The sequence below is a fragment of the Cetorhinus maximus genome, chromosome 17, assembly GCF_964194155.1.
Source record: "Cetorhinus maximus chromosome 17, sCetMax3.hap1.1, whole genome shotgun sequence".
In the NCBI taxonomy this organism is placed as follows: domain Eukaryota; kingdom Metazoa; phylum Chordata; class Chondrichthyes; order Lamniformes; family Cetorhinidae; genus Cetorhinus; species Cetorhinus maximus.
Genome location: NC_135895.1, coordinates 25,516,004 through 25,542,062, shown reverse-complemented (window position 1 = coordinate 25,542,062; position 26,059 = coordinate 25,516,004). Strand labels below are relative to the sequence as shown.

At 40.1% G+C, this 26,059-nt stretch overlaps 1 protein-coding gene across 1 annotated transcript in view; it reads right to left on the bottom strand.

Annotated features, from left to right (window-relative positions):
* The window catches only part of szt2 (SZT2 subunit of KICSTOR complex), a 221,123-nt gene that overhangs the window by 103,693 nt on the left and 91,371 nt on the right, over positions 1–26,059 (bottom strand). The window contains exons 40-50 of the mRNA XM_078560851.1: positions 25,120–25,194; positions 21,653–21,791; positions 21,134–21,251; positions 20,135–20,264; positions 18,018–18,170; positions 15,128–15,230; positions 10,667–10,790; positions 10,460–10,571; positions 8,406–8,524; positions 7,166–7,330; positions 4,459–4,540 (exon numbers count right to left, since the gene is read on the bottom strand). Coding sequence (XP_078416977.1) covers positions 4,459–4,540; positions 7,166–7,330; positions 8,406–8,524; positions 10,460–10,571; positions 10,667–10,790; positions 15,128–15,230; positions 18,018–18,170; positions 20,135–20,264; positions 21,134–21,251; positions 21,653–21,791; positions 25,120–25,194 — 1,320 coding nt within the window. The remainder of the gene's footprint in view (positions 1–4,458; positions 4,541–7,165; positions 7,331–8,405; positions 8,525–10,459; positions 10,572–10,666; positions 10,791–15,127; positions 15,231–18,017; positions 18,171–20,134; positions 20,265–21,133; positions 21,252–21,652; positions 21,792–25,119; positions 25,195–26,059) is intronic.

Sequence of the window (26,059 nt, the reverse complement as noted above, 5' to 3'; positions counted from 1 at the left end):
CAGACTGATTCCTGGGTTGGCAGGATTGTCATGAGGAGAGATTGGGGCATCTAGGATTGTATTCACTGGAGTTTAGAAGAATGAGAAGGGATCTCATTGAAACGTATAAAATTCTGACAGGGCTAGACAGGCTGGATGCAGGGATGATGTTTCCTCTGGCTGGGGGGACATAGAACAAGGGGTCATAGTCTCAGTATACGGGGTAGACCATTTAGGACTGAGATGAGGGGAAACTTCTTCACTCAGAGGTGGTGAACCTTTGGAATTCTCTACCAAAGAAGGCTGTAGAGGCCAAGTCACTGAATATATTTAAGAAGGAAATAGATAGATTTATAGGCTGTAAAGACGTTAAGGAGTATGGGGAGAGAGCGGGAGTATTGGGTTGAGATAGAGGATCAGCCATGATTATATTGAATGGCAGAGAAAGCTCGAAGGGCCAAATGACCTACTCCTGCTTCTATTTTCTATGTTTCTACATTTCTCTGGCTATTGCCTGTAAAGATTATCTGTGAAATCAGGTTAGGCAATATTATCCCTTCTACTGGCTGTGGGCCAGAGCCTTTACTTTGATCAGAGACATCAAAACACGGCTTGTGTAAGAAGTAAGAAATTCACATTGCTGCAGTAGTGCATACTCTTCTAAAATTGCAGCAAAGTAAAGGGAGCTAGCTACACTATGCTGGAAATGCTTAATGCTTGACAAAGAATGACATAATTTGATAAAGCCTTGCTCAGCAAAAGATAATTTCCGCTTTAAACAAAAGAATCATTCAAAGTTTTGTTTAAAATTCTAATAATTCACTTTTTTCAATTCCTACTTTGATTATAGGTTGCAGCGTAGTTTTGTGAACCTATACAATAAAGCCATTGTTATAATTGGGTTATAAAAGCAATAATCTGTATCATTCTTAATGGGGAAAGACACCAAAGCCACAGTCCTATTAAACATCACTGTAAATCTTGGATTCCTACTTCACTCAGATATCTATCTTCACTTTGGAACACATCTTGAATTCATTCCAACCAGAAGTATCAGCCCTTGGGTCCTGAGACCCTACATCAGCAATTAGTAAAATTTTAAAATCTAACGATTCCAGCTAATAGCTGAAAGTGTGAAATTAGCAGGGAGGAAATTTGACTTGTGGGGACTGTATTGTGTTCAAAGAATAATGAATCTGCACTTATAGTAAGTTAACACTTTTCTTTGATCACCAATATCCATAAACTAATAGGAATATACCGAAGCATTTTAACAAACCAGAAATTATATCTAATAAACTATTATAACAATGTCTCTCTACTTCAATAACACTATTTGTTTTTCTTTTCTCCCATAATCTTACGTTTTTAAAACCAACTCCAGTGTCTTCAAATTGCTATTTGACAATTTAGCTGAACTTCCTTTTTATTCTTTTCAAACTTGGTGTCAGCCTACATTATGAGGCTTGGCACTTCAATATTGTTCCTCAATAAATACAACTCAATGGAAAATGATGCCGTCCAACTTAAATCTGATTTCCAAAAACACAATGGGGTAAAAATATTTTGTGCCAAAGAAAATTTAACCATTGATCTTTCAGGTAATAAGCCTCATTTAAATTGAAAAATATTATACAGGCGTGGCATCATGGAATTTCTAGCAAAAGACTTTTTTTTGTCTAAAAGTGTTGTTGTCTTTGCTTGTTAGATCTTACTAATAAGGAACCTCTTCTGGATAGGATCCTGGAAATCAAGCCAGGAATGGCCAATTCTGCTTAATAGCAGAGCACTTAGAAATATTTAATCTAGTCAAGCAGAGTCAGCATGGCTTCATGAAGGGGAAATGAGGCCTAACAAATTTATTAGAATTCTTTGAGGAGGTAACAAGCAGGATAGATAAAGGGGAAACAGTAAACATAATATATTTGGATTTTCAAAAGGTGTTCAATAAGACACCGCACATAAGGCTACATAATAAGATAAGAGCCCATGATGTTCGGAGTAGTATATTAGCATGGATAGAGGATTGGCTAACTAATAGAAGACAGAGTTGGGATAAAGGGGGCATTTTCTGGATGGCAACCTGTAACTGGTGGAGTGCCACAGGGATCAGTGTTGGGGCCTCAATTATTTACAATATATATTAATGACTTAGATCAGGGAAGTGAATGCACTATCGCCAAGTTTGCGGTTGACACAAAACTAGGTGGGAAGGCAAGTGGTGAGGATGACACAAGGAGTCTACAGAGGGATGTAGACAGGTTAAGTGAGTGGGCAAAAACTTGACAGGTAGAATATAATGTGGGAAAATGAGAGGTTATGCACTTCGGCAGGAAGAATAGAGGAGCTGAATATTATTTAAATGGAGAGAGACTGCAGAAGGCTGTAGCACAGAAGGATTTGAGAGTCCTTGTGCATGAATCCCAAAGAGCTAACATACAAGTTCAACAGGTAAGAGGGAAGGCAAATGGTCTTTATTTCAAAGGGAATGGAGTTTAAAAATAGGGAAGTCTTGCTAAAACTATACAAGGCACTAGCTAGACCACGCCTAGAATACTGTGAACAATTTTGGTCCCCTTGTCTAAAGGAAGATACACTGGCATTGGAGGCAGTCCAGAGAAGATTCACTAGGTTGATCCTGGATATGGAGGGATTTTCTTATGAGGAAAGGTTGAGTAGGTTGGGCCTGTACTCATTGGAATTTAGAAGAATGAGAGGTGACCTTATTGAAACATATAAGATTCTTAAGGGGCTTGACAGGGTAGACGCTGAGAGGTTGTTTCCCCTTGTGGGAGAGTCTAGGACCAGAGGGCATAATCTCAGAATAAGGGGGAACCCATTTAAAAGAGAGATGAGGAGGAATTTCTTCTCTCAGAGGGTAGTCAATTTGTAGAATTCTTTGCCGCAGAGGGCTGTGGAGGCTAGTATATTCAAGGCTGAGATAGACCGATTTTTAACCAGTAAGGGAATCAAGGGTTATGGGGAAAAGGCAGGAAAGTGGAGTTGAGGGTTATCAGATTAGCTATGATCTCATTAAATGGCAGAGCAGACTCGATGGGCCAAATGGCCTACTTCTGCTTCTACGTCTTATGGTCTTATGATTACAGGTAGCCTTTACTTGTCTCCAAAGCAGCCTTCAGCATGGAAAGAGCTAACAACTTGTTCAGAAATCTGAAGTAAGATCCTGATTTACCTGCAGAGCAGTGCCTTGAGAAGAAATTTAGTAGCGGATTCGCTGGCAATTATGCTATGTGAAATGCTGGCCAGTTTGGGTTATAAGCCTGGCATCTTTAGTGTGCAGCTACCTGTTCAAATTTTTCCCATGCAAATAAATTTGAGCCAGTGCCTAATAGGATGCTATATATATTTGCAGTGCTCCTTCATTATATTCACATCCATCTCAGGAGTCTAAATATTTGGGCCATTTTTAGACATACTGTCACACTTCATTGCATGTGACACTTGGCATATATTGTTTGAACCTGAAGGCCACTGAGGATCCTGCAGTGGTTTGAACAAACACAACTTCCAGTGTTGACAGTCTAAAAGAGTCCCTGTTGGGTCTGAACGCCACCAATGCTGCCACATTAATTTAACTGAAGATCTTGATGTGCCGATCATATGCCCAGAACCAGGGTTAGTAAAATCTAGACCTGATCAGCCCTTATGTTTACCAGCTTTCTTACCGATGCTTACTAGATAGAAGCCAAGATATTAATGACTTCTCCCAGATATACCAGCTTTTACTGTCCACTATTTAAGTTCATAAATCTTTGGATAGCAAGTGATCCTGTTCTCCAGGCAATTCCTGAGTGACCTGGAGCCAGGAGAATATTTCCTTGAGGATGCAGCATTTACAATCTTAGCCTGAGGAGCAATATAGCATGACCCCAAGTCAGATTGATCTTGAACTGAATGGGATAGTCAAAACAATCTCTTCCACTGATACTGCAACAGGGTCAGCTCTTTGGAGGTCACATAATGACTGGAAGACAGTGACAATAGGCCCAATGAAGAGAAGGTACCAAGGTATTTAATACAATCTGCATGAACGAGATGCCAAGCTATATGAAAATAGCAAACTTTAGAATTTTTGGCAAAAAGTGCAAAAAACCGCAGAAAATATTTTTTCTAGGCCTCTAATTTTTAAGAATTTGAAAAAAATAATAGACAGGTCCATAAACTGGGCTAAGATATTTGACATATTCTAATCACAGTGAATGTGTTCCAGAATGAAGCTAGATGCACAACTGAGAAGAACAATGACCCCGAGTTTGCATTAAGATTTAAAGAGACAACAGCCTCGCCCTATACCAATGGCAGAATATCCCATTTGTAAGTTGAGGTTGATGAATGATAAAAGACTGATGTGGTTGTTTGCTCGTCTTCTTTTTATAAAAGAAAATGGAGGCAAAGTGCCCTATTAAAATAAAACTGATGTATATTTTATCATCTGCTGTAAAGAAAGCTTCATGTTACCTTTCCCACCAGTCCCTTGGCCACCGGGTTTATTGTAGAGGTAGATATCTGCATCGGAGACACTTTTTCCATGAGTGTAGTGCTGTAGACAAAAAAAAAATCACAACAAGGGCAATCGGTCCACCATTAAAACCAATCTCCAATTAGTTCTCGTAAAATATTCACCAAATCCCACCTTTTGTACAATTTTCAGGTTAAAAAGAATGGCACCTGCACACATACCGTGCACAGTGGATAAAAGAGAGCACTTTACTTATAACTGCATACCGTGGCTAGCTTGCTGATCTGTCAACATCTACACATGCAGGAGTAAACACTAAGAAAAAGGGAACAATTCACTAATATTTAGAACCCCATGCTTTGCGTCATTTCCTCCAGCTGCATCCTGAACAGTGAGTAAATTTACTTTCACTTCACAAACAGTTATTTGATTAGATGGCAAGCAGATATTCATGGAATATGTCAGGTAGAGACAGTAACCTTACAATGACAATGGGCAGGATTTTCCTTGCGGGCTTCTGAGCCCTGCCATCAGGCTCAAACGGAGGTCAGAGGGCAAGGCTGTGTGGGGAAACAGTCCTGCATTGTGAATTTCCCCAAGGCAGCCAATTAGGGACAGAGGTGGACTCTTGAAGCTAAAGGGTCAAATGGACACTTTCCAGCTTGCAAGGAGCAGCAGGCTGTGACGGCGGGTAAGTAAAGGCAACAGTGCTTCAAAATGGAGGTGCCTCCAGAGAGTTAAATTAGCTGCTCCCACCTGCAGGGACCTGGATGCCAACTGGACAATCCCAGTCAGCTTCTGTTAAAAGTCCTTAACAGGCCCTGCCACCCCTGCCTCATCATGCCTCCAGGAAAACAGCCCTGGAGGTGGGATGGAGCCAGGAAACTGACATGCCGGTCAGTGGCGCTATTTTTATTGCCGGCTCGCTTCAGTTTCTGGTGCCGGTGCGGCCTAAAAAATCAGGCCCGATATATCTCCCATGTAATACAACATTAACAAGTTCATCACCCGATAGACAAGGCTGTCCGGTTTTTGAGTATGTTCACAATTTCTAAAATATAAATTGAAGGAACAGACTTTGCCTTCCCACTTATTTCTGTTAATGATATGGAATTTTCAATGAATTGTAATAATTATCAGCATATTAAAATTCAAAGCATATCCCATTTTTCGATTTTGGACCTGGGAAAGATGATAAATCTTAATCATTCTTAAGGGTGTGTGGTAAAACTTGTCATGCAAGCTACGTCCTGAGTCAGCCCTTTAAAAATCAGGCTGAGATCACAAACCTGTAGACGCACTGTATCGCCTGTAGACATACTGTGCTTGGATGTCTAGAAGGCATTGATAAGGTGCCACATCAAAGTTTATTACAGAAAATAAAAGTGCATCGTGTAGGGGTAACATATTAGCATGGAGAGAAGATTGGCTGGCTGGCAGAAAGCAGAGAGTATGCATAAACGGGTCTTTTTCGGATTGGCAGGATGTGACGAGTGGAGTTCCACGGGGCCTGGGGCCTCAACTTTTTACGACTTACATCAATGTCTTAGATAAGGGGAGTGAAGGCATGGTAGCTAAATTTGCAGGAAAGTATGTTGTGAATAGGACACAAGGTGGTTGCAGGTGGATATAGATAGGTTCAGTAAGTGGGTAAAGATCTGGCAAATGGAGTTTAATGTGGGAAAATGTGAAGTTGTTCACTTTGGCAGGAAGTACAAAAAGCAGAGTACTACTTAAATGGAGAACAGCTGCATAATTCTGAGGTGCAGAGGGATCTAGGTATTCTAGTACATGAGTCACAAAATGTTAGTATGCAGGTACAGCAAGTAATTAAGAAGGTTAATGGAATACTATCCTTTATTACGAGAGGGATTGAACATAAAAGTAAAGATGTTATGCTTCAGTTATACAGGGTATTGGTGAGACCACAACTCAAATACTGTGTGCAGTTCTGGTGTCCTTATTTAAGGAAGGCTGTAAATGCATTGGAGGCAGTGCACAGGAAGTTTACTAGATTGATAACTGGAATGAGTGGGATGTCTTATGAGGAAAGGTTGGACTGGCTGAGCTTGTTTCCACTGGAGTTTAGAAGGGTGAGAGGTGATTTGATTGAAGTATACAAGATCCTGAATGGCCTTGACAAGGTGGACTTGGAAAGGATGTTTCCTCTTATGGGTGAGTCCAGAACTAGGGGGCACTGTTTTAAAATTAGGGGTTGCCCTTTTAGGGTAGAGATGAGGAGAATTTTTTTCTCTCAGAGGGTTGTGAGACTTTGGAACTCTCTGCCTCAGAAGGAGGCAGGGTCATTGAATATTTTTAAGGCGGAGGTAGATAGATTCTTATTAGGCAAGGGAATCAAAGGTTATCAGGGGTAGATGGGAATGTGGAAATAGAAACAGAAGATCATCAGCCATGATCTTATTGAATGGCGGAGCAGGCTCGAGGGGCCGAATGGTCTACTCCTGTTCCTATTTCTTATATTCTTATGACACACAAAAGAAAAACTATAGAACCCATACGCCCAAAGCTGCAGGCAGTCAGAGATAGTTACAGCTAGGTTTAAAGAAAACAAGACACACAGATATGAAGTGCATTATCCCACCATGCCTTACTTAGTAGAACAAATATGTATTATGTTTTATGTATTATGCTTTTAGGGATAAGCAACATCTTCAGCCAGTTGCCACCCTCTATCCCAAAAATTACCTGGAAGTGATGTTCTACATTACTGTCTGTGTATTTTGGAGTATGAAGGAAAATCAGCAGGTTCTGGCGCAGGTAATATGCAACAGCGTACAGCCAAGGTAGATAGCAGTGTGGGATTGTGAACTGCACCACTTCAGTCGGTGGTGTGCCAGGTGGCTGTATAAACTGCAAAGAGAAAAAAGTAGTTTTCAAAAAGCAATTGGTCAAACATTGCCCTAATGTCCAATCTGAATAAACTTTATAATCCAATACACACCTTAGGAATGTACTGCAATACACTGTTGCCATACAAGTTATGTGCCTTGCATAATGGTGCTGACCACCAAAAACAGGTTTCAAATTGCTGATTTTCACTGTGAACAACAATCTGAATGGCTTATAAAGGCATGTGCTAAGGATAAGTCATATGGGGCAACGACTTTGGGAGAAATGACAGGACAGGTTTTACTACTGTGGCTCTAAACGAAAGCCTCAATAGCTATCTAAAAGTTTTAGAATCAAGTAAATAAAATGGTAGAAGAGTTTCTTTTAAATTCCTTGCAACCACATTAAGGTTTAAAATCATAGTTTTCAACTTTGAAAAGAAAATCACAAACACCCTCTGCTATTGTAACGATCCACTACTGCCATCCTGTGGGCTTCTTTTGCAGTATTACAACCCAATTAGAATCAATCAACACTATTTCTTTAATAAACAAAATCAACTGTTCTGTTGAAGAGTCATACGGACTCGAAACGTTAACTGTGTTCCTCTCCGCAGATGCTGTCAAACCTGCTGAGTTTTTCCTGGTATTTTTGTTTTTGTTTTGGATTTCCAGCATCCGCAGTTTTTTGCTTTTATCTTACTATTTCTTTAATGATGCTCCTTACATAAAAGTGATTACCATAAATGTCTTTGTTGACTAATGGTGCTTTTACATGACAGCTCTGTTTTTGGGGGTGTGGCACTTTGTACTTTCACCTGAGATCACTCAACAGCCAGAGTTGGATCTGGTAAATCTGTGGCAGTTCACAAGACTCACAAAATAAAAGGGTCTCTACTGCTGCCTCAACAATGGACAATAGACCATATATAGTTCCAGGCATCTGCCGTCATATCACTTAAGTAAACTTAAGCTTAAACTTAGTAATATCGAAATTCTACTTCATACTTTCAACTAATAAGACAGCGGAGTGATGGATAGCACGAGTGCACCCAGCCATTTCCTCATTTTAAGTTACATTTTAATGTTTCAAATACCTCTACATCAGCAGGAGTCAGCTTGCAGTTTCTGACCAGCATGACCGTGATGATATCAAGTGTTGCCTCATCCAATCGCCTTCGAAGGACCTTCACCAATTCATCTGTGATTTCAGGTCCTGAAAACACAGTAATACTATTTAAACAATCTATGAATGAAGCAATATTATTATGAAGTGCAAATCAGACTAAGATGTGGACCAAATATAATTAATTATTAGGAAAAACACCAAACTATTATATGTGCATTTGCACTGGCAATAACAAGTGTTTTGCATTGGACTTTGCTACAAATGGATGATTCCAGCATACTTCAACTGGGTTGAATATTGCAGTAACCCTACAATCACCACTAACTATTATTATCACACAGTATATACAGCACAAGTAGCCCATTTGGCCCAAGCTGCCCATGTCTGCTTTTATGCTCAAGCCTCCTCTCATCCTTCCTCATCTATCTATCAGCATAACCCTCTATTGCCTACTCCCTCGTTGCTTATCTAACTTGCCCTTAAATGAATCTATACTATTGACTTCAACTACTCCGTAGTAGTGAGTTGCAAATTCTCTCTACTCTGGGAAAAGAATTTCCTCTGAATTCCCTATTTATTTCCTGGTGACTACCTTATTGATGGTCTCAAGTTTTGCTTTTCCCTACAAGGAGAAACATTCTCTTTGTGTCCGCTCTATCAAAACCTTTCATAATTTTTAAGACCTCCAATAGGTCACCCCCTCAGCCTCCTCTCTCCAAGAGGAAACAGAGCCATGGCTGTTGATCCTTTCCTGATAGGTATAATCTCGTAGGTCTGGTATCATCCTTGTAAATCTTTTGTGTATCGTCTCCAGTACTTCTATATCCTTTTTATCATATGACGGCCAGAAGTGAAATACAGTACTTCAAATGTGGCGCAACTAAGGTTTAATACAAGTTTAGCATAACTTCTCTACTTTTCAATTCAATCCCTCTAGAAATAAACCCTAGTGCTTGTCTTGTCTTTGTCATGGCCTTATTAACCTGCACTGATCTTTCTGGTGATTTGTGTATTTGTATTCCCAGGCTCCCGGCTCCTCTACGACATTTAGATTTTTATTTTGCAAATAAAATGTAATCTCCTTATTTTTCTTACCGAAATGTAAATGTCACATCTATCCATGTTGAAATTCATTTCCCAATTGTATGCTCATTCTCAAAGTTTGTAATTTGTTACCACTGAAACAGCAAATACAGCCATAGCTCAGTCAGGAGACCATTTCATCTGAGTTAAAAGGTTCTGGGTTCCAATCCCACTCCAGAGGTTTCAGAGGTATTAGTGCTGCATGCTCAGAGGTGCTATATTTGGATGAGACATTAACCTGATGCCCCAGTGCCCTCTCAGGTGGATGTAAAAGATCCTATGGCATTATTCCAAGAAGAGCTGGGGAGTGCTTTTTAGTCTCCTGCCCAACATTCATCCCACAACCAACACCCTTAAAACAGATTATCTGGTCATTATTACATTTCTGTTTATGCACAAAATTGCCTGCAATGTTCCCTACATAAAAAAAAAGATTACATTTCACAACGTGCTTAATCGGCTGTAAAGCTCTCGAAAGTCGTGCAAGGTGCTATAGAAATGCAGGCCTTTCTTCTTTGGTACAGATTTTTATGGGGTAGAGACTTGGAGATATAAGCAGTGCCATTTAATACTTTCTAGTGCAGAATTTCACTTGAAATGGGAAATGAGAAAGAGGCAGAAACTGAATTTGAGAGAGACAGAGCGTGTGTAAATTTGTTAGGTTAGCTGATTGCATAAGCTCGACCTCAACCTTGGCTGATAGTGTAGATGACATTTCAATCAGTGACTAGAATAAGAGTGTTACAAAAGATTTTGATTAAAAGTGCTTCCTTAATATTACAAGCCAGGCTTTCACAGCTAAATTACCATTTTGGAAGTTTGATTGCTCATCATATTGTAATTTCACTTCTTGTTCCAGGATACATTTTCCTAAATTTACAGCAATTTTAATCCCACATTGCCAGGATGTTTCAACTTTACTAGAAGTTGCAAACTTACCTGCCTGCCCTACACCATGTACCATCAACAGAATGTGCTTATCTACTTGTCCAACGGGTCGTGCTGACTCTGCACTTCGGGAGGGTGTAGAATCCACGTAGGGTCTGGAACTCTGGATTAAACATGAAAGAACAGAAATTATGAGAAAAGTCCAAATCAATTCAGATAAAAATGAGGGATACAATAAAGATCACTGTTTGATTTTACCCCAAGCTCATCCACAAGTATGGGTTCCTGACTGCGTGCTAAAGCCAATGAACGGGAAGACAGCATGGGCTGAACCTCCCTATCCGAGTCTGGTGTATTTCCACTGCATGTTGTTTCAGACAGTCTGTAAGAATGGACAAACAGTGAAGAGGGGATGCAGTCATTACAGATCAAATACTAGGCTACATGCGATGTGAGTGAGAAATATAATGACAAAAATCTTTTGCTTAATATTGCATTACAACACTATTATGGCATAATTCTTTTGAATTTTGGTGAGTAAAGTCAACATCAATTCTAATAGTCTATAATGCCTCTATCAATCCTGGCCTAATCAGGTAATGACCAAGCAAGGTCACCGGATAGGCTGTAGCACAGTGGTAATGTCACTGGATTAGGAATCCAGAACACCCGGGTTAATGCTCTGGGGACATGGGTTCAAATTTCACCACTACAGCTGGTGGAATTTAAATACAATTCATAAATCTGGAATTAAAAACTAGACTCAGTAATAGTGACCATGAAATCATTGTCGATTGTCGTAAAAACCCACGAGGTTCACTAAAGTCCTTTAGGGAAGGAAATCTGCCACCCTTACCTGGTCTGGCCTACAAGTGACTCCAGACAAACAGAAATGTGGTTGACTCTTAAATGCCCTATAAAATGTCCTAGTAAGCTACTCAGTTGTGTCTAACTGCAATAAAGTCTAAAAGGAATGAAACTGGATGGACCACCTGGCATTGACCTACGCGCCGGAAATGACAACTGTACAAAAAGCCCTATCAACCCTGCAAAGTCCTTCAAACTAAGATCTGGAGGCTTGTGCCAAAATTCGGAGAGCTGTTCCACAGACTAATCAAGTAACAGCCTGACACAGTCATACTCACAGAATCATACCTTACAGATAATGTCCCAGACACCACCATCACCATCCCTGGGTATGTCCTGTCCCACTGACAGAACAGGGACAGACCCACCAGAGGTGGTGGCACAGTGATATACAGTCATGAGGGAGTTGCCTTGGGAGTCCACAACATCGACTTTGGGCCCCATGAAGTCTCACGGCATCAGGTCAAACATTTGCAGGAAACCTCCAGCTGGTAACCACCTATTGCCATCCACACCCACCCACCCCCCCAACTTAGGTGATGAATCAGTATTCCTCCATGTTGATACCAATCTGAGGAAGCATGGAGGGTGGCAAGGGCATAGAATGTAGTCTGCGTGGGGGACTTCAATGTCCATCACCAAGAGTGGCTTGGCAGCACCACCACAGACCAAGCTGGTCAAGTCCTAAAGGACATAGCTGCTAGACTGGGTCTGCGGCAGGTAGTGAGAGAACCAAGAGGAAAAAACCTACTTGACCTCGTCCTCATTAATCTATATGTTGCAGATGCATCTGTCAATGACACAATTGGTAGGAGCGACCACAGCACAGTCTTTGTGGAGACGAAGTCCCGCCTTCACATTGAGGATACCCTCTATTGTGTTGTGCGGCAATACCACCATGCTAAATGGGATGGATTTTGAGCAGACAGAGCAACTCAAAACTGGGAATCCATGAGGCACTGTGGGCCGTCAGCAGCAGAATTGTATACAACCACAATCTGTAACCTCATGGCCCTGCAAATCCTCCACTCTACCACTAGCATCAAATCAGGGATCAATGAAGAGTGCAGGAGAGCATGCCAGAAGCAACACCAGGGATACATCAAAATGAGGTGTCAACCTGGAGAAGCCACAACACAGGATTACTTGCATGCCAAACAGTGGAAGCTGCATATGATAGATTTAGCTAAGTGATCCCAGAGCCAACATATCAGATCTAAGCTCTGCAGTCCTACCACATCCAGTCACGAATAGTGGTGGGCAATTAAACAACTACCTGGAGGAAGAGGCTCCACAAGTACCCCATCATCAATGATGGGGGAGCCACCAGGGCAAAAGACAAGGCTGAAGCATTTGCAACCACCTTCACCCAGAAGTGCCGAGTGGATGATCCATCTACCCCTCATCCTGAGGTTCCCAGCATCACAGATACCAGTCTTCAGCCAATTCGATTCACTCCGCTTGATACCAAGAATCGGCTGTAGGTACTGGATACTGCAAAGGCGCTGGGCCCTGACAACATTGGTCCAAACATGGACAAAAGAGCTGAACTCCAGAGGTGAGGTGACGGTGGCTGCCCCTCGCATCAAGGCAGCATCTGACTGTGAATGGCATCAAGGAGCCCTAGCAAAACTGGAGTCAGTGGGAATAAGGGAAAAAAACTCTCCACTGGTTGAAGTCATACCTAGCACAAAGGAAGATGGTTGTGGTTGTGAGAGATCAATCATTTCAGTTCCAGGACATCACTGCAGGAGTTCCTCAAGGTAGTGTCTGAGGCCCAACCATCTTCAGCTGCTTCATCTTCTCTCCATCATAAGGTCACAAGTGGGAATGTTTGTTGATGATTACACAATCTTCAGCACCATTTGCAACTCTTCAGATACTGAAGCAGTCTGTGCCCATATGCAGTAAGACCTGGGCAACATTCAGGTTTGGGCTGACAAGTGGCAAGTAACATTCATGCCACACAAGGCCCAAGCAATGACGCTCGCCAACAAGAGAGAATCCAACCATCTCCCCTTGACATTCAATGACATTACCATTGCTGAATCCTGATAGTGGGGGAAAAGGGGAATTGGATAAGCAGCTGAAGTGAAAGGGGGGAGAATGGGGCTGATGAGTTGCTCTTGCACAGAGCTGGCACAGACACTATGGGCCAAATGGCCTGATTCTGTGCTGTAACCATTCTATGATTCTATAATGCCAGTAATACCAGTCAGTGCTTTTCAGGATCTGATAGATGGAGAAAACTCTGGAAAATTTACTATCCGCATGGGAATACTGAATTCAGATGCTGTTACTTCCTTAAATTTCTCAGCTGAAGCTGCAGCTCAATGTGTGGTTAAATCACAGCTATGATGGCCTCTGAACTCTGTGTGCATACCATCTTCTTCTGCTAATGTTAAACACATGATTTATCTTCAAATCAATCAAAATAAGCAAGACCTTGGTGAACCTTGCAAGCAAAGTTAGCGTTTAGGAGAGCATAATGAACCATGCTAGTACTGTATCAGTTGTAATTGTACATGGATTTTTTTTTAGAAAGCTATTTATTTTCTGTTTTTGTCATTCTACAAAGAGTTCAATTTTTTCAGCGAAATAAATTAATAAGATGTGGCGGAAGTAGAAAAGACTGCTCATGAAGAGAGAGAGATACTTGTATTCATGGTTTGGCTTTTTTAGATTAGTTGAAAAGAAACAAATGACTAAACTGCTTTGTCACTGCTGCAGTAAAATGAGAAAAATCACAATTAAGGACTAGTAGAAACATCTAACAGTAGTGAGCCACTCAGCCCCTTGAGCCTGTTCCACTATTTAAATAGACGATGCCTGGCTGTACTTCAACATTTAATTGCCTTTGAACATATGTCTCAACACCTTTAACTAGCAAACATCTATCGATCTCAGTCTTCACAAATTCAGTTGGCCCAGCAGCCACTTTCAGGGCAACAAGTTCCAGATTTACACTACTCTTGCTGTAAGAAAGTGTTTCCCAATTTTACTTCAAGCAGCCTAGTTCTAACTGAAACATTATGCTCTCTCGTTCTGGATTGTTTGTTTTTTTAAGTTAAAAGAAAAAGTAGTGTAACGCTTTCACATAACTAAGATGCTGATATCAGTAATGGTGATATGCCCCACAAGAGCTCAGCTGAGAAAGGATTATTGCCACTGAATGTTTAATAGGCACTCCCAAGGACCAAAATATACATAATGGAGAAGTAAACATATTTCAAAGACCACAAAAGGAAGATAACTATATTAAGCAGAAAAGTAAGCTGATGATTGCAAGTTAAACATCAGATAAGTGAAATTTTAAAAATGAGAAAGAAAATATAAATAACGGGGTGACAGTATAGCATTTTATACATTCCATTTAGCATTTCTGCTTGCAAGCCATGTAATAAGAGATCAATTAGTATGTTATATGAAGATAAAGACACCTTGGAACGATTTCGAAACGTAAATCACCTCCCAAGCTTTGCTAGCCATTTCAGAATGCTATCCAAACACACTGTACAGAATTACTGCCATTCCTTTAAAAAAATATGATTTTTGACTGATTTTTTAATGTTCCTAAAGGAAAGTAACACCAAGAGAGTAAGCTGAACATTTCTCCACTTCTGGCATCCAGTAACAAATACTCCCAAGTTCAGGTATATGTCACAGTCAGATATGGGTTACGCCTCCTTTTTTTAATGGCCCCAAATTTTTTCATTTCAACCCCTTGTGACATCAATGTAATCTTTCCTGTTTCTCATGCATTATCCCAGTCATATGGTTGTGGTGTACATTGCCAATTTAGTACCAATTGCTTCAACACTATGGGCAGTGTCCTTTGGGTTGCTTCCTTACCTGAGGTAAAATACAGACTTTGTGGCCCTTTCTTGGTATACAAACATGTTTTTCCTGTTCACAACCGAGAAAGCATTTAAAACAGATCTCAGGGCCTGAATAGCTGAAAAAAATAAATAAACAAGCTACATGTTAAGTTAAGTATTTAAAATATGCACAAGATTAGGAGAGAAACTATAAGTCATACAGCATCAGGAAGGGTATTTACATGCAGCAATGCAGGACCATGGATGAGGGAGGTTAAGCTCATTGTTAAAAACAAAGGATAAATCCAATAATGCTGAATTAGCTATAGATGTTTCAAGCAGAGAATCATACAGCAAAAGAGGTCATTCAGCCCATTGAGTGTGCTGTTTCTTTCAAAGAGGAATCCAGCTAGCCCACTCCTCACTCATTCTCCATAATCCCTGTATTTTTTCTCCCTCAAGTATTTATCCAATCCCTACTTAAAGACCTTTGTTTAATTACCTTCCTTTGGTTTGACTGTTCTTGTTCAAGTGTTTGGAACAGATCAATAGATCTAGCCATTCAATTCAAATACAAGTTAGTTATGTGGCTGTTTATGTTGCAAGGGAACAGTCTCTTTGAAATGCTGAAAGGATGGGTGGGGGAGATGGGGGTGATGTGTTTGGTAGTGGCTTCAAGCTGCCAGAAATGACAGAGGGTGACCCATTGACTGTGGTGGCTGATTTTTAAAAAAATTCTTGGGATGTGGACGTCGCTGGCTAGACCAAAATTTATTGCCCATCCCTAATTGCCCTTGAGGTGGTGGCAGTGAATTGCCTTTTTGAACCGCTGCTGTTGATGTGCTGTTGTATACCCACAGTGCTGTTAGGGAGGGAATTCCAGGATTTCAACCCAGCAAAGATTAAAGAATGGCAATATATTTCGAAGTCAGGATGGTGGGCGGTTTGGAGGGGAACTTCCAAGTGGTGGTGTTCCCATGTGTTTGCTGCCCTTGTGCTTCTAGATGTAGTGGTCGTGGGCTTGGAAGGTGCTGTTGAAGGGGGCTTGGTGAGGTCCTGTAGTGCATCTTGTAGATGGTACCATGACACTGCTGCCACTGTGCATCACTGGTAGAGGGAGTGAATGTTGGCGGTTGGGGTGCCAATCAAGCTGCTTTGTCCTGGATGGTATCAAGCTTCTTGAGTGTTGTTGGAACTGCACATTGGTGGATTGGGTGGAACACAGTTGTTTGGCAGCTGTATTTGCATGGGTGAAACTGCTTTGAATGTTGTTAATATCTGACCACCTAAAGAATCAATGAATCACAGAATTGTACAGCACAGAGGAAGGCCATTCAGCCCATTAAGTCAGTGCCAACTCTTTTGAAGAGCAATCCAGTTAGCCCACTTCACTGCCCTTTCCTCATTTCCTTGTAATTTTTTTTCTCCTTCAAATATTTATCCAATTCCTTGTTGAACGCTGCTATTGAATCTGCATCCACCACCCCATCAGGTACCACATTCCAAATCTTAACCATTCGTTGCATAAATAAAAGTTTTTCCTCATGTCCCCAATGGTTCTTTTGCCAATCACCTTAAGTCTTTGTCCTCTGATTATTGATCTTTCAGCCATTGGAAAGAGTTTCTAATAACTTACTCTATCAAAACCCTTCACGATTTTAAACACTTGTATCAAATCTCCTTAGTATTCTCTACTGTAAGGAGAGCAACTTCAGCTTCTTTAGCCTGTCTGTATAACTACGTAATTTCCCCCATTCCTATAACCATTCTAGTAAATCGTTTTTGTATCTTCTGCAAAGCCTTCACACCCTTCCTAAGGTCTGGTGCCCAGAGTTGAACACAACACTACAACTGGGGTTGAACTAGTATTTGGCCTTTGTAATCTAATTATGAAAGAAATAAGATTGAAAAATGCTGAAAACATCCTGCAAGTCAGGCAGAGCATCCATGGACAAAAGTGACAAAGTTAATATTTCAGATGCCGCTCTTCATCACAACCCAGTTGCTATGATTGGCTTGCTGGGTGTTTCCAACACCTTTTGATTTTGTTTCAGACTTCCATCACCTGCATCATTTTATTTTTTCCCTCTAATTACGGTAGGTGCTATTGCGAATATAGTTCTGCTTCGGAACATCGTGAAAGGAACGTGATGCTATATCATGATAAATATTGCAACTATTCAGTCCAGGTCATCAGGAATATGAAGGTAATCAGAGACAGCAAGATAGCAGATAGTCACATTAGAGTTAAGTGACTGTCCTCCAAGGGTCAGTTTTATGTTGAATGTTAAGACAAGCTATGTTCTTTTTGACATTTGAAGCAGACTAGTAAAATTTTTAATTACTGTCTATAATACTGTTCATTTACCTGTTCAAAGTTTAATAATTTTATCTAGTATCCTATGGCAGAGTCTGACAGAGTACATATTCTTTCACCTTAGTAAAGACAAGGGGATCGTATGGCAGCCTGTGATATATTCTAGTAGGTCAGAATGCATTAACAAAGGTCCTCTGGTAGTATAGAACTTGAGTGTTGCTGAAAAAAGACATTTTGTCAAAGCTTTTTGTCTTGCACTCATCAGGACAATTGCAAGAATACCAACATCAGGGGAAGCAACAACTTTATATTGTATGAGAAGAGAGTGCTGATTGGTTGGCAAGTGGACTCTGATTGGTAGAGGTGTTGCCATTACACTGATAGTCTTGCGATTGTTCTGACGAGTGCAAGATGAAAAGCTTCAGACAAAATGTCTTTTTCAGCAATAGTAAAGGTCCTCTGTTCAACCCATGGGTCATGCTATAACTACCTAGATATTGAGCAGGTAAAGGTTCACTCTATTTCATGGGGATGACTTATGGGAGGGTGCAATGGCATCAAACCCAATTAAATATATAGTGTAAAAAAACCCCAAAATTTAGCATACCTCTTGCAACACCCATGTTGGGTCCCATCTTGAGTCGCGGATGGATATGTATGATGGTCTTCCACACCACATCACAGGAAAAATATCCTGGTATAAAATGCATTGTAGCAGCCAAGTAATCCCTTGACTGATAGTTATCATCTGCTGAATAATCTGTGAGTGAATGGAACAAAGTATGAAACAATAACATCTTCAAAAAACAGCAAATCTATTGAATTTAAGATAGATTGTGCATTTGATTGCGTTAACCTAATATCTAGTGTCAAATGGAAACAGTCTTCCTCAGTTCAGGAACCAATTACATCAATTACTTTGAAATAGGAACAGTATATGAGAAATGCTAATACATGGGGTTTTTAGACAGTGATATACAAGCTATATGATTACTGAGCTATTTGGAAAATTCATTACACGATATAAAACTCAGAAGAAACTGCATCTTCTAGCTCAGAGATATGCACGTGCTAATTCCTTAATCTGTTGGGTTTGATATCTTTATTTCAAACACAGTGACTGCAACATGTCAAAGGATCAATGGGTTATAATCACAGGCTGCTTTGTTCTGATACTAGGAATGATCTCTGTTCATAACCAAACTTTGGTGGTCCACAAAAGAAATAAACCCAACTGTTGCTCATCAGTTAGTAAACTACACTCATCTGGAAAGGATAGGTTAACTCTTTTTAGACTGATTTTAGTTCCATTGTTTGCTTTCTGAAGTATTGTACTGCTAAGTATCTTGCCATGACTTTTTGCTTTGCTTTACTACTTCACCTGCAAACATGGCCAGTTTAAGAAAGGTGAGAAAGAGCAACCAGCAAATTATAGTCCAACATCTTCCTGGGGGGTACGTTACTGGAATTTATAATTAAGGACAATGAGACTGAGCATTTAAAAGAAATTTGAGCTGATTAGAGAGACAACATGGATTTGTAAAGTGGAGGTCATTTCCAACAAACCTAATTGATTCTTTTGAGGAAGTAACTAAAGTAATAGAGAGGAGAATTATACAGATATGGTTTATATAGACTTCCAGAAAGCAGTCAAAAAGATTCAATATAAGAAACCATTTGATAAAATTAAATCTTATAGAATTGAAGGCAAATTATTGATCGGCCGGCCATTCAGGAGAGAAGGTTACACTGCTTCACACAAAGGGTGATAGAAGTGCGGAATTTTCTCATACAAAAAACAGCAGATATTAGCTCAATTAATAATTTTAAATCTGAGGCTGGAAGATTTTTGCTAGCTGAAGCTACTAAGGGATATAGAGCCAAGGAGGCCATTTGGCCCATCGTGTCTACACCAGGTAATGTATTGGGTTAGTAACATATTATTTTTCACTTTCAGAGATGATTGGAAACTATGTTAGGCATCCCATTAATTCTCCAGTAAGTGTTTCCTACAATTAGGAGTTTATTGTTGAACCTGGGCACGATAATCCATAATCCATCAAATGGCATGCAAATTCTAAAGATATGTCAATGGTAATGTAATTAATTTGGTCATTCGTTCATTTTCACCATAGTCTTAGTGGAGCTATTGTCATCATCTTGCTACTTCTTTGGCTTTCTTCAAATGTTCCTGAGTCCACGGCTCAATGTTATCCACCCATCTGATTTTACCCTCAATTTCTCCTTCAATTGGTGCCAGAACAAGGCTGTGGGGTCTTTATTTCCGATGTCAGTACTTGACTATCTTTCCTTCTCTAACTTTACTTAGCAACCCTTTTGACTCCTGTACTTCTACTCTTGAGATTGGCAGCAAGGACTGAGTGTTCTTGATGATAATCTAATGTTTAACACTGTGCCTAAATATTTTTGCATTTGCTGTGTGAACCTGATTAGCTCCTCTCAAAAAGAAAGCCGAATACTAAAATGAGCTCTGAAAAGTTATCTAACATCATAATGGCACAATGGTATATAATAAAGGACTGATACAAGGAATTAAATTGAGGATATTAACTTTGGAAAGTACTTAGAAATTTTTGATTCTATACTTTCCTCCTACAGATTACTTAGCATTCCTACATCATTGAATGAAAACCTGAAACAAGCCATGAAAATGAGCATAAGAGTTAAATATAAATTTGGGTAATTAGGAATGTGGCTGCATACCATCAGTAGCAGTAGCTCGCGGACGATATGAAGGGTAGGGGGCTTCATTCTTCCAGATGTCCTCTTCACTCTCAGCGACAAGCAATGAATTACACACATGACTGTCATGCAGGTCCTGAAGCAGCAGGCGCTGTGACAAATGGAGGAGACAAGTAGTATAGAAAAACACAGATTATTGGCCAGAATATGCAATGACGCAAGTTACCAACAATTTACAGGCCAAACATTATCACGCATTATATATTGCCAAAGACAAGTTCAGTCAAAAAGGCAAAGATCAGTCAATTTGGCAATGCCAAGCTTAAGGTGGTGTCTAATAAAAAGAAATTGATTCATATCCATTTGCACTGGGACTCCGCCAACATTAATTTCACTTAGAATTCTTCCTAGACATCTGCTAAAGAATAAGCGAAAATGTGCCTGGATATTTAACAAGTATTTTGCCTCAGTGTTTACAAAACAGAAGCATGCTAGGGAGGAAGTAAATCCAGAATTGGTTAAAAGTGAGATGGGAGATATTGTGATAAAGAACAGAGTATTAGAGAAGCCAATTAAACTAAAGGAGGACCTAGTACCTGATCTGATGGAACAGATCCAAGGATCCTGAACAAAATGGTGGAAGAACTGGCAAATTCTTACATGTCTGATCAGTCGCTTACATTGCTTCTTTGGAGGCCCAAGATATGGTGAAGGTTCACCTGGTGTTGGCTCACGTAGCAAAATATGACCCCTGCCCCTTTGAACTAAACAATCATGCCGGTGCACAACACACCTGCTACGCAGCTTGGATGCCCGAAAATCAGAAGTCAAAATTAATGGCTTCAAACCAGTCATGATCACTGATTTCAGCCTGTTGAGTTGACATCTAGGATTTGTCCACAAAATTCCAGTCCCCGCCACTACCCACTAGCCCTCTCCGGTAACTGCCTTTAGATCAACATTGGGGCCATTTCTATTCCAAAAATTTAAACCAATGCTCAGCCTCATGTTTATGATTACCTGGTTGACTACACGGCAAATCTCGCCAATTTTTTTAATTGCTGTTTTATAGAGGCGCAAATATTCCAGTTCTCCCTCTTCTTCAACCGCAGATTCATCCTTTATCCCAATAAGGTTTCTAGAAAAGGACAAAAGATATTTCTTAACTGCTGAATTTTTATCATTCCTTTGCATTTATCATTCTTTTGCACAGCCACTTTGAACCAGGAAAGGAGATTAGATGGTTGTCAATATTAAAAAGCCATATATTTCATTGCAAGTTTATTGAAAGATGTTAGTAGATTCGCAGAATATTTGTCAAGTTCATATCTTAAAAAAGAATCACAGAATATTGAAATGCAGACTTCTGCCTTCTTCATTATACAACTGCAGTTCAACCTCCAAATACAAATGAAAACCATTGGCATTATTCCCTTTAATGCTTAGTACACAATACTATTTGGACTTTTCACCTACTTAAATGTACAGTAAGTTTGTCATTATTTACAGTTATAAATTTGACTACCATCTTATACTCACCTTGTGTGAGAGTAAACTTCAACTCGATCATGGTGAATTCTGATGATCAGCCAAAACTCAGGCATCAGTGGGCATTTGGGATCCTGTTCATTCATGGTGGCACCTTCGCACTCCGAATCACTGCTACCTCCATCATAACCTGCATGTGACCCAGAAAAGAGAATCATAGTCCAAGCTGCTTCAAATCTGACCAATATCATGGCCTGAAATTGCTTAAGAGATAAGCAGTCTATTACAATCTGCTAGCCTCCTCTATACCAGCAAAAATATCAAAACTCAAATCTCTCAATTCAGAGGTCAAGAGCAGCCCTATCCCCAAATATCTTGAAGTGGAAATGCAGTGCTGAGTCAAAGGAGCCAAGAAAGTCACAGGTCTAATCCTTAATTTGGGAGGGGCTGGCTAGTAGATCTCAGCTGAAGTTTTAGTTGGTCTTAGTAAACCTGGGGTAAAAAGGGAGAAGTCGGCCACGGTTTCTGTCAGTGTTGACCATCCAATGATCTAGATTTGCATGAATGTCTTCTCTGCAGATATTACTCAGGCTCAGACATGAATGATAACCACTGCAATGAGTTAAAATATTGTGGCTATTGCTTATAGAACTTCATCTAAGCATGAAAGGTCTCCATCATGAAGAGTAAAGTTAAAGAAAACGGGAGCAAAATTTTGAAACTGCATGGCGTTTAGCAATGACTTACAAATGGACAGTCATTTATTCAATGAGCAAGTCATAGGACGCTGCCTCATTAAGATTATTTGCATATTAGATATGTAAGACTTGATCCTAGCCAGGTTGTAATGCCTTTGCTGAAGTTCATGCCAACACAGCATAATAATGGAGATGAGCAACTCTTAATACTTTATTTGTAGGCAAGCCTGAAGGATAAACGCTCCAACAAGTTTGTCTACAATTACATCAAGACAGTAATGCTTTATGAAAAGCATACGAATTACTTCAGGCCACCCCTTACGTACAGCTGGAAGAAATCTTTGTCTGTTGACTCAGGATGCAGCCACAGTACGGACAGAATAACCCTTTGCTTTATTTGTAATTCCTCGGTCAGAAAGCACTGGCTCTCATAGGCTAGTGGCTAGTTTGCAGCCCGCCATCCAACACCTGCAGCACTGAGAGGTATGTATCTTTGTTGCTTGTTGACCAGGCTATGATTCAACACCTTCCCCCCCTCTAACTCTTTAAAAATAAGGGACAATCAAATATTACAAAGAGGCAGAGTCCTTCCAGGTTCCATACTGCAAATAGTAGAACGAACTAATAAAACTGAAAGAACAATAGAAATACTGGAACTACACAGTCAGTCAGTCAGCATCTATAAAAGGTAAAAAAGACAGGTAACTATTTATGGTAGGTTGGAGCCAAAACATTAACCTGAAGTTTGTTTTGCAGCAAGTGACACAGCCCGGGAAGTTTAAATCCAATCAGCGGGATTTTCTGCACCTGCCCACCGCCGCGATCTTCCGGTCCCGCTGCAAGCGAATGGACTTCTGGCTGGGGTGCTGCTTCGCCCGCAGCGAGTCCCACCCACAATGGGGCTGGAAAATCCCAGCCATTGCAATTTTCTTTGCTGATAAGGTGAAAAGAAACTTACTGCAAAATGTAAGCGAATTGGCATATATTCAGATCTGTGCATACACAGTGTCAGAATAACTCAAAACTTCCCCTATCAATTAGAATCCAAATGTTCAGAAACAAGAGCTGAAGTTGTTTTGTGTTTCTTGGAGATTACTGACCCAGGGTTAAGCAAGGTGGCTAGGTCTCCAACTGTACACATTTGTGAGAGAAATACAGCCCAGAAGCTTGCTTCTCTTGACTGCCATTACGTGTCAATATTCTGGGCATATAAATATCTGATGAGGAGCAACAGGAATGGAGAAAACTATCAAATCAAGCTGAGAATGCCAAGAAATTGTTAGGAAAGAGTATGAGTAGAATATAACACATAAAAGGCGAAATGTTCTTTGAGCACATCAGAATCAAGAGAAGGGTACAGACAGACGTTGGAACATTGAGCAGTGGCAGTGAGAAGATAATGCCCGAGGAACAGGGAGATAGCAAGATTGCTGCATCATTAATTTGTAGCCGTTTAACTGTAAAGAAACAAAGGACAGCTTGAATGAGAGAGCATGCCTGAGTTGCCACTGAAAAGAACAAGCATTATTTTTGAATGCTTTTGAGGGTGATCCGAAATAAAAACAGAAAGTGCTGGAAAAACTCAGGTCTGGCAGCATCAGTGAAGAGAGAAAGAGAGTTAACGCTTCGAGTTCAATATGACTCTTCTTCAGAATCAAGTTCTGAAGTAGACTGAAAATCCTTGGCAACACAAGGGAAAGCACATTAGATCTGGGGTTTTTAGTAGATTGGTCACTAAATCCATTTGTTCTGTGCTCACTGGTGGTCATAAAGCAAATAAAACGGTGGTACATAGAGCTGGTAACCTTTTACGTTGTATGTGGCTTTGATAAGAATACATCTGGAGTACTGTATTCAATTTTGTGCTCCTTATTATAGAAAGGATGGGGAGTTATTGGAGGGAACCCAAAGGAGGGCTATGAAGTTGACCCCTCAACTCAGATGAGTGGGTTATGAGTAATGATCATCTACTCTGGTAATTTACTTCTTATGAAGAGAATAGTTGAGACTTGATGTAGATTCTTAAAATTTTCCAAAGGCCTGGAGAAATTAGATCCGAAAAGATTCTTCTGTCGGGTGCAGAACTCAATGACTGGAGACACAAGCATAAAGTTAAGGATGTCAAAGAAAAAAATGCATGCAACATGTTTTCAGCAGGAAGGTGACAGAAATCCAGCCAGGGTAGTGCAATGGATATAGTACTATACCATACCAGGATGAGAGATGCTGGAGATTATGGGCTTTCCCCCCCCCCAATGATAAACATCCTTCTGTATTTGCAGCAGAATTTGCAAAAGAAAGTCACTTAAAAGAAATTGTTCATTAAAAAGTTAAGACAGCACAATTAACAGATGTACTACTTTTCTAGAAAAACCAATACAGAATGCTTTCACATGTCACAATGGGAGGAACAACAGAAGCTTTTATAGTGTGAGGGAAAGTACAGCCACATGGATAATATGCTGCTTTCACCCTCAAAGGCATTCAAAAAATAATGCTTGTTCCTTTCAGTGGCAACTCAGGCATGCTCTTTCACAGGTGCATTGCGATGAATGGCCTCATTCTGTTTTGTAAGATTCTATGATTTGTTTCCAGTAGTGCAGAGACGAACCCGAATGATGAAATCCACTTCCTTCCATTTTATAAACAGCAAACAGAAGTACAAATACAGTCATTTGTCCAATATAATCAAATGGCATTCTAGCGCAGCACGTAGCCACTCTATGCACATTTTCTGTACCTTCTGCTCCATGTACATGCTTTAATGAAACAAATTATATGCAGTTTTAAACAAAACAGTTACAGAAAAGCTTTCCTCACCTAATAGATCAGAATCCAGACTTCCCTGACTGGAGACCACACTCTGTACTCGGCTTGGTCTGTGCTTGCAACAGCCTAAAAGGTACAGGAATAAAAGATGAGATCAAGGGTTTTACACAAACACAGAGGGAAAAACAAAGATAAGAGAGAAGGAAAAAAACAGAGCATGAAAGAAAGTTACATACACAGAAAGAGTGAACAGAAAAGAACAATACGATTCCCTGAACTGGCCAAAGATTTTGTGGTTGCTGCAAGTCTTGCTCTGTAAGGCTTTGATTCCCATGTGGTCCAAAGGATGCTCAACCAACCAATGCCTGTTTCCTTATAGTTAACAGTCCATCTACTCAAGAGCTCCCAAAACTCTCCCAATTGAGACCAGAAGCTCAAGTGATGGGCAGGCCTGGGGTTTGAGATCATAAGCTAATTGGGGAAGGAGTCTTCATTTGTTACTTGTGTCAAAAAGAGTAAATGGTACAAGATTTGAGGATTGAGAAAGGGAAAAATGCCAAGTAAAAAGTGAACATCAATTATCCAGCATAACAGAAGGGGCTCTGTCATATAACGAAAACAATTACATAATTAAGGATATTAGTCTAACACAGCTTTTTTAAACTTCTGATTGGTCTATTTATATAATCTAATCAAGCTATCACTATACAAAGATAGGGTCCACATTTCCCCATTTTAATAATGTGTTCTTTTTAAATTATAATTTTTTAATATTTAAGTGCTACCAGCCTGAACGTCTAGACCCAAAAGGTCCTACAGGCTCAAAATTAAACAGATAGTAAATTTTACCAAATAATGGACATCTATTACTTATCTTGCTAAATCAAAAACTCAAGAGCCTGTCAAAAATCAAGCTTAAAACAAAACACTCAACATGCATTTTTGGTGATTTATGTAAAAATAGTCCCAGCTTCCACAAATCTCTTGTGGA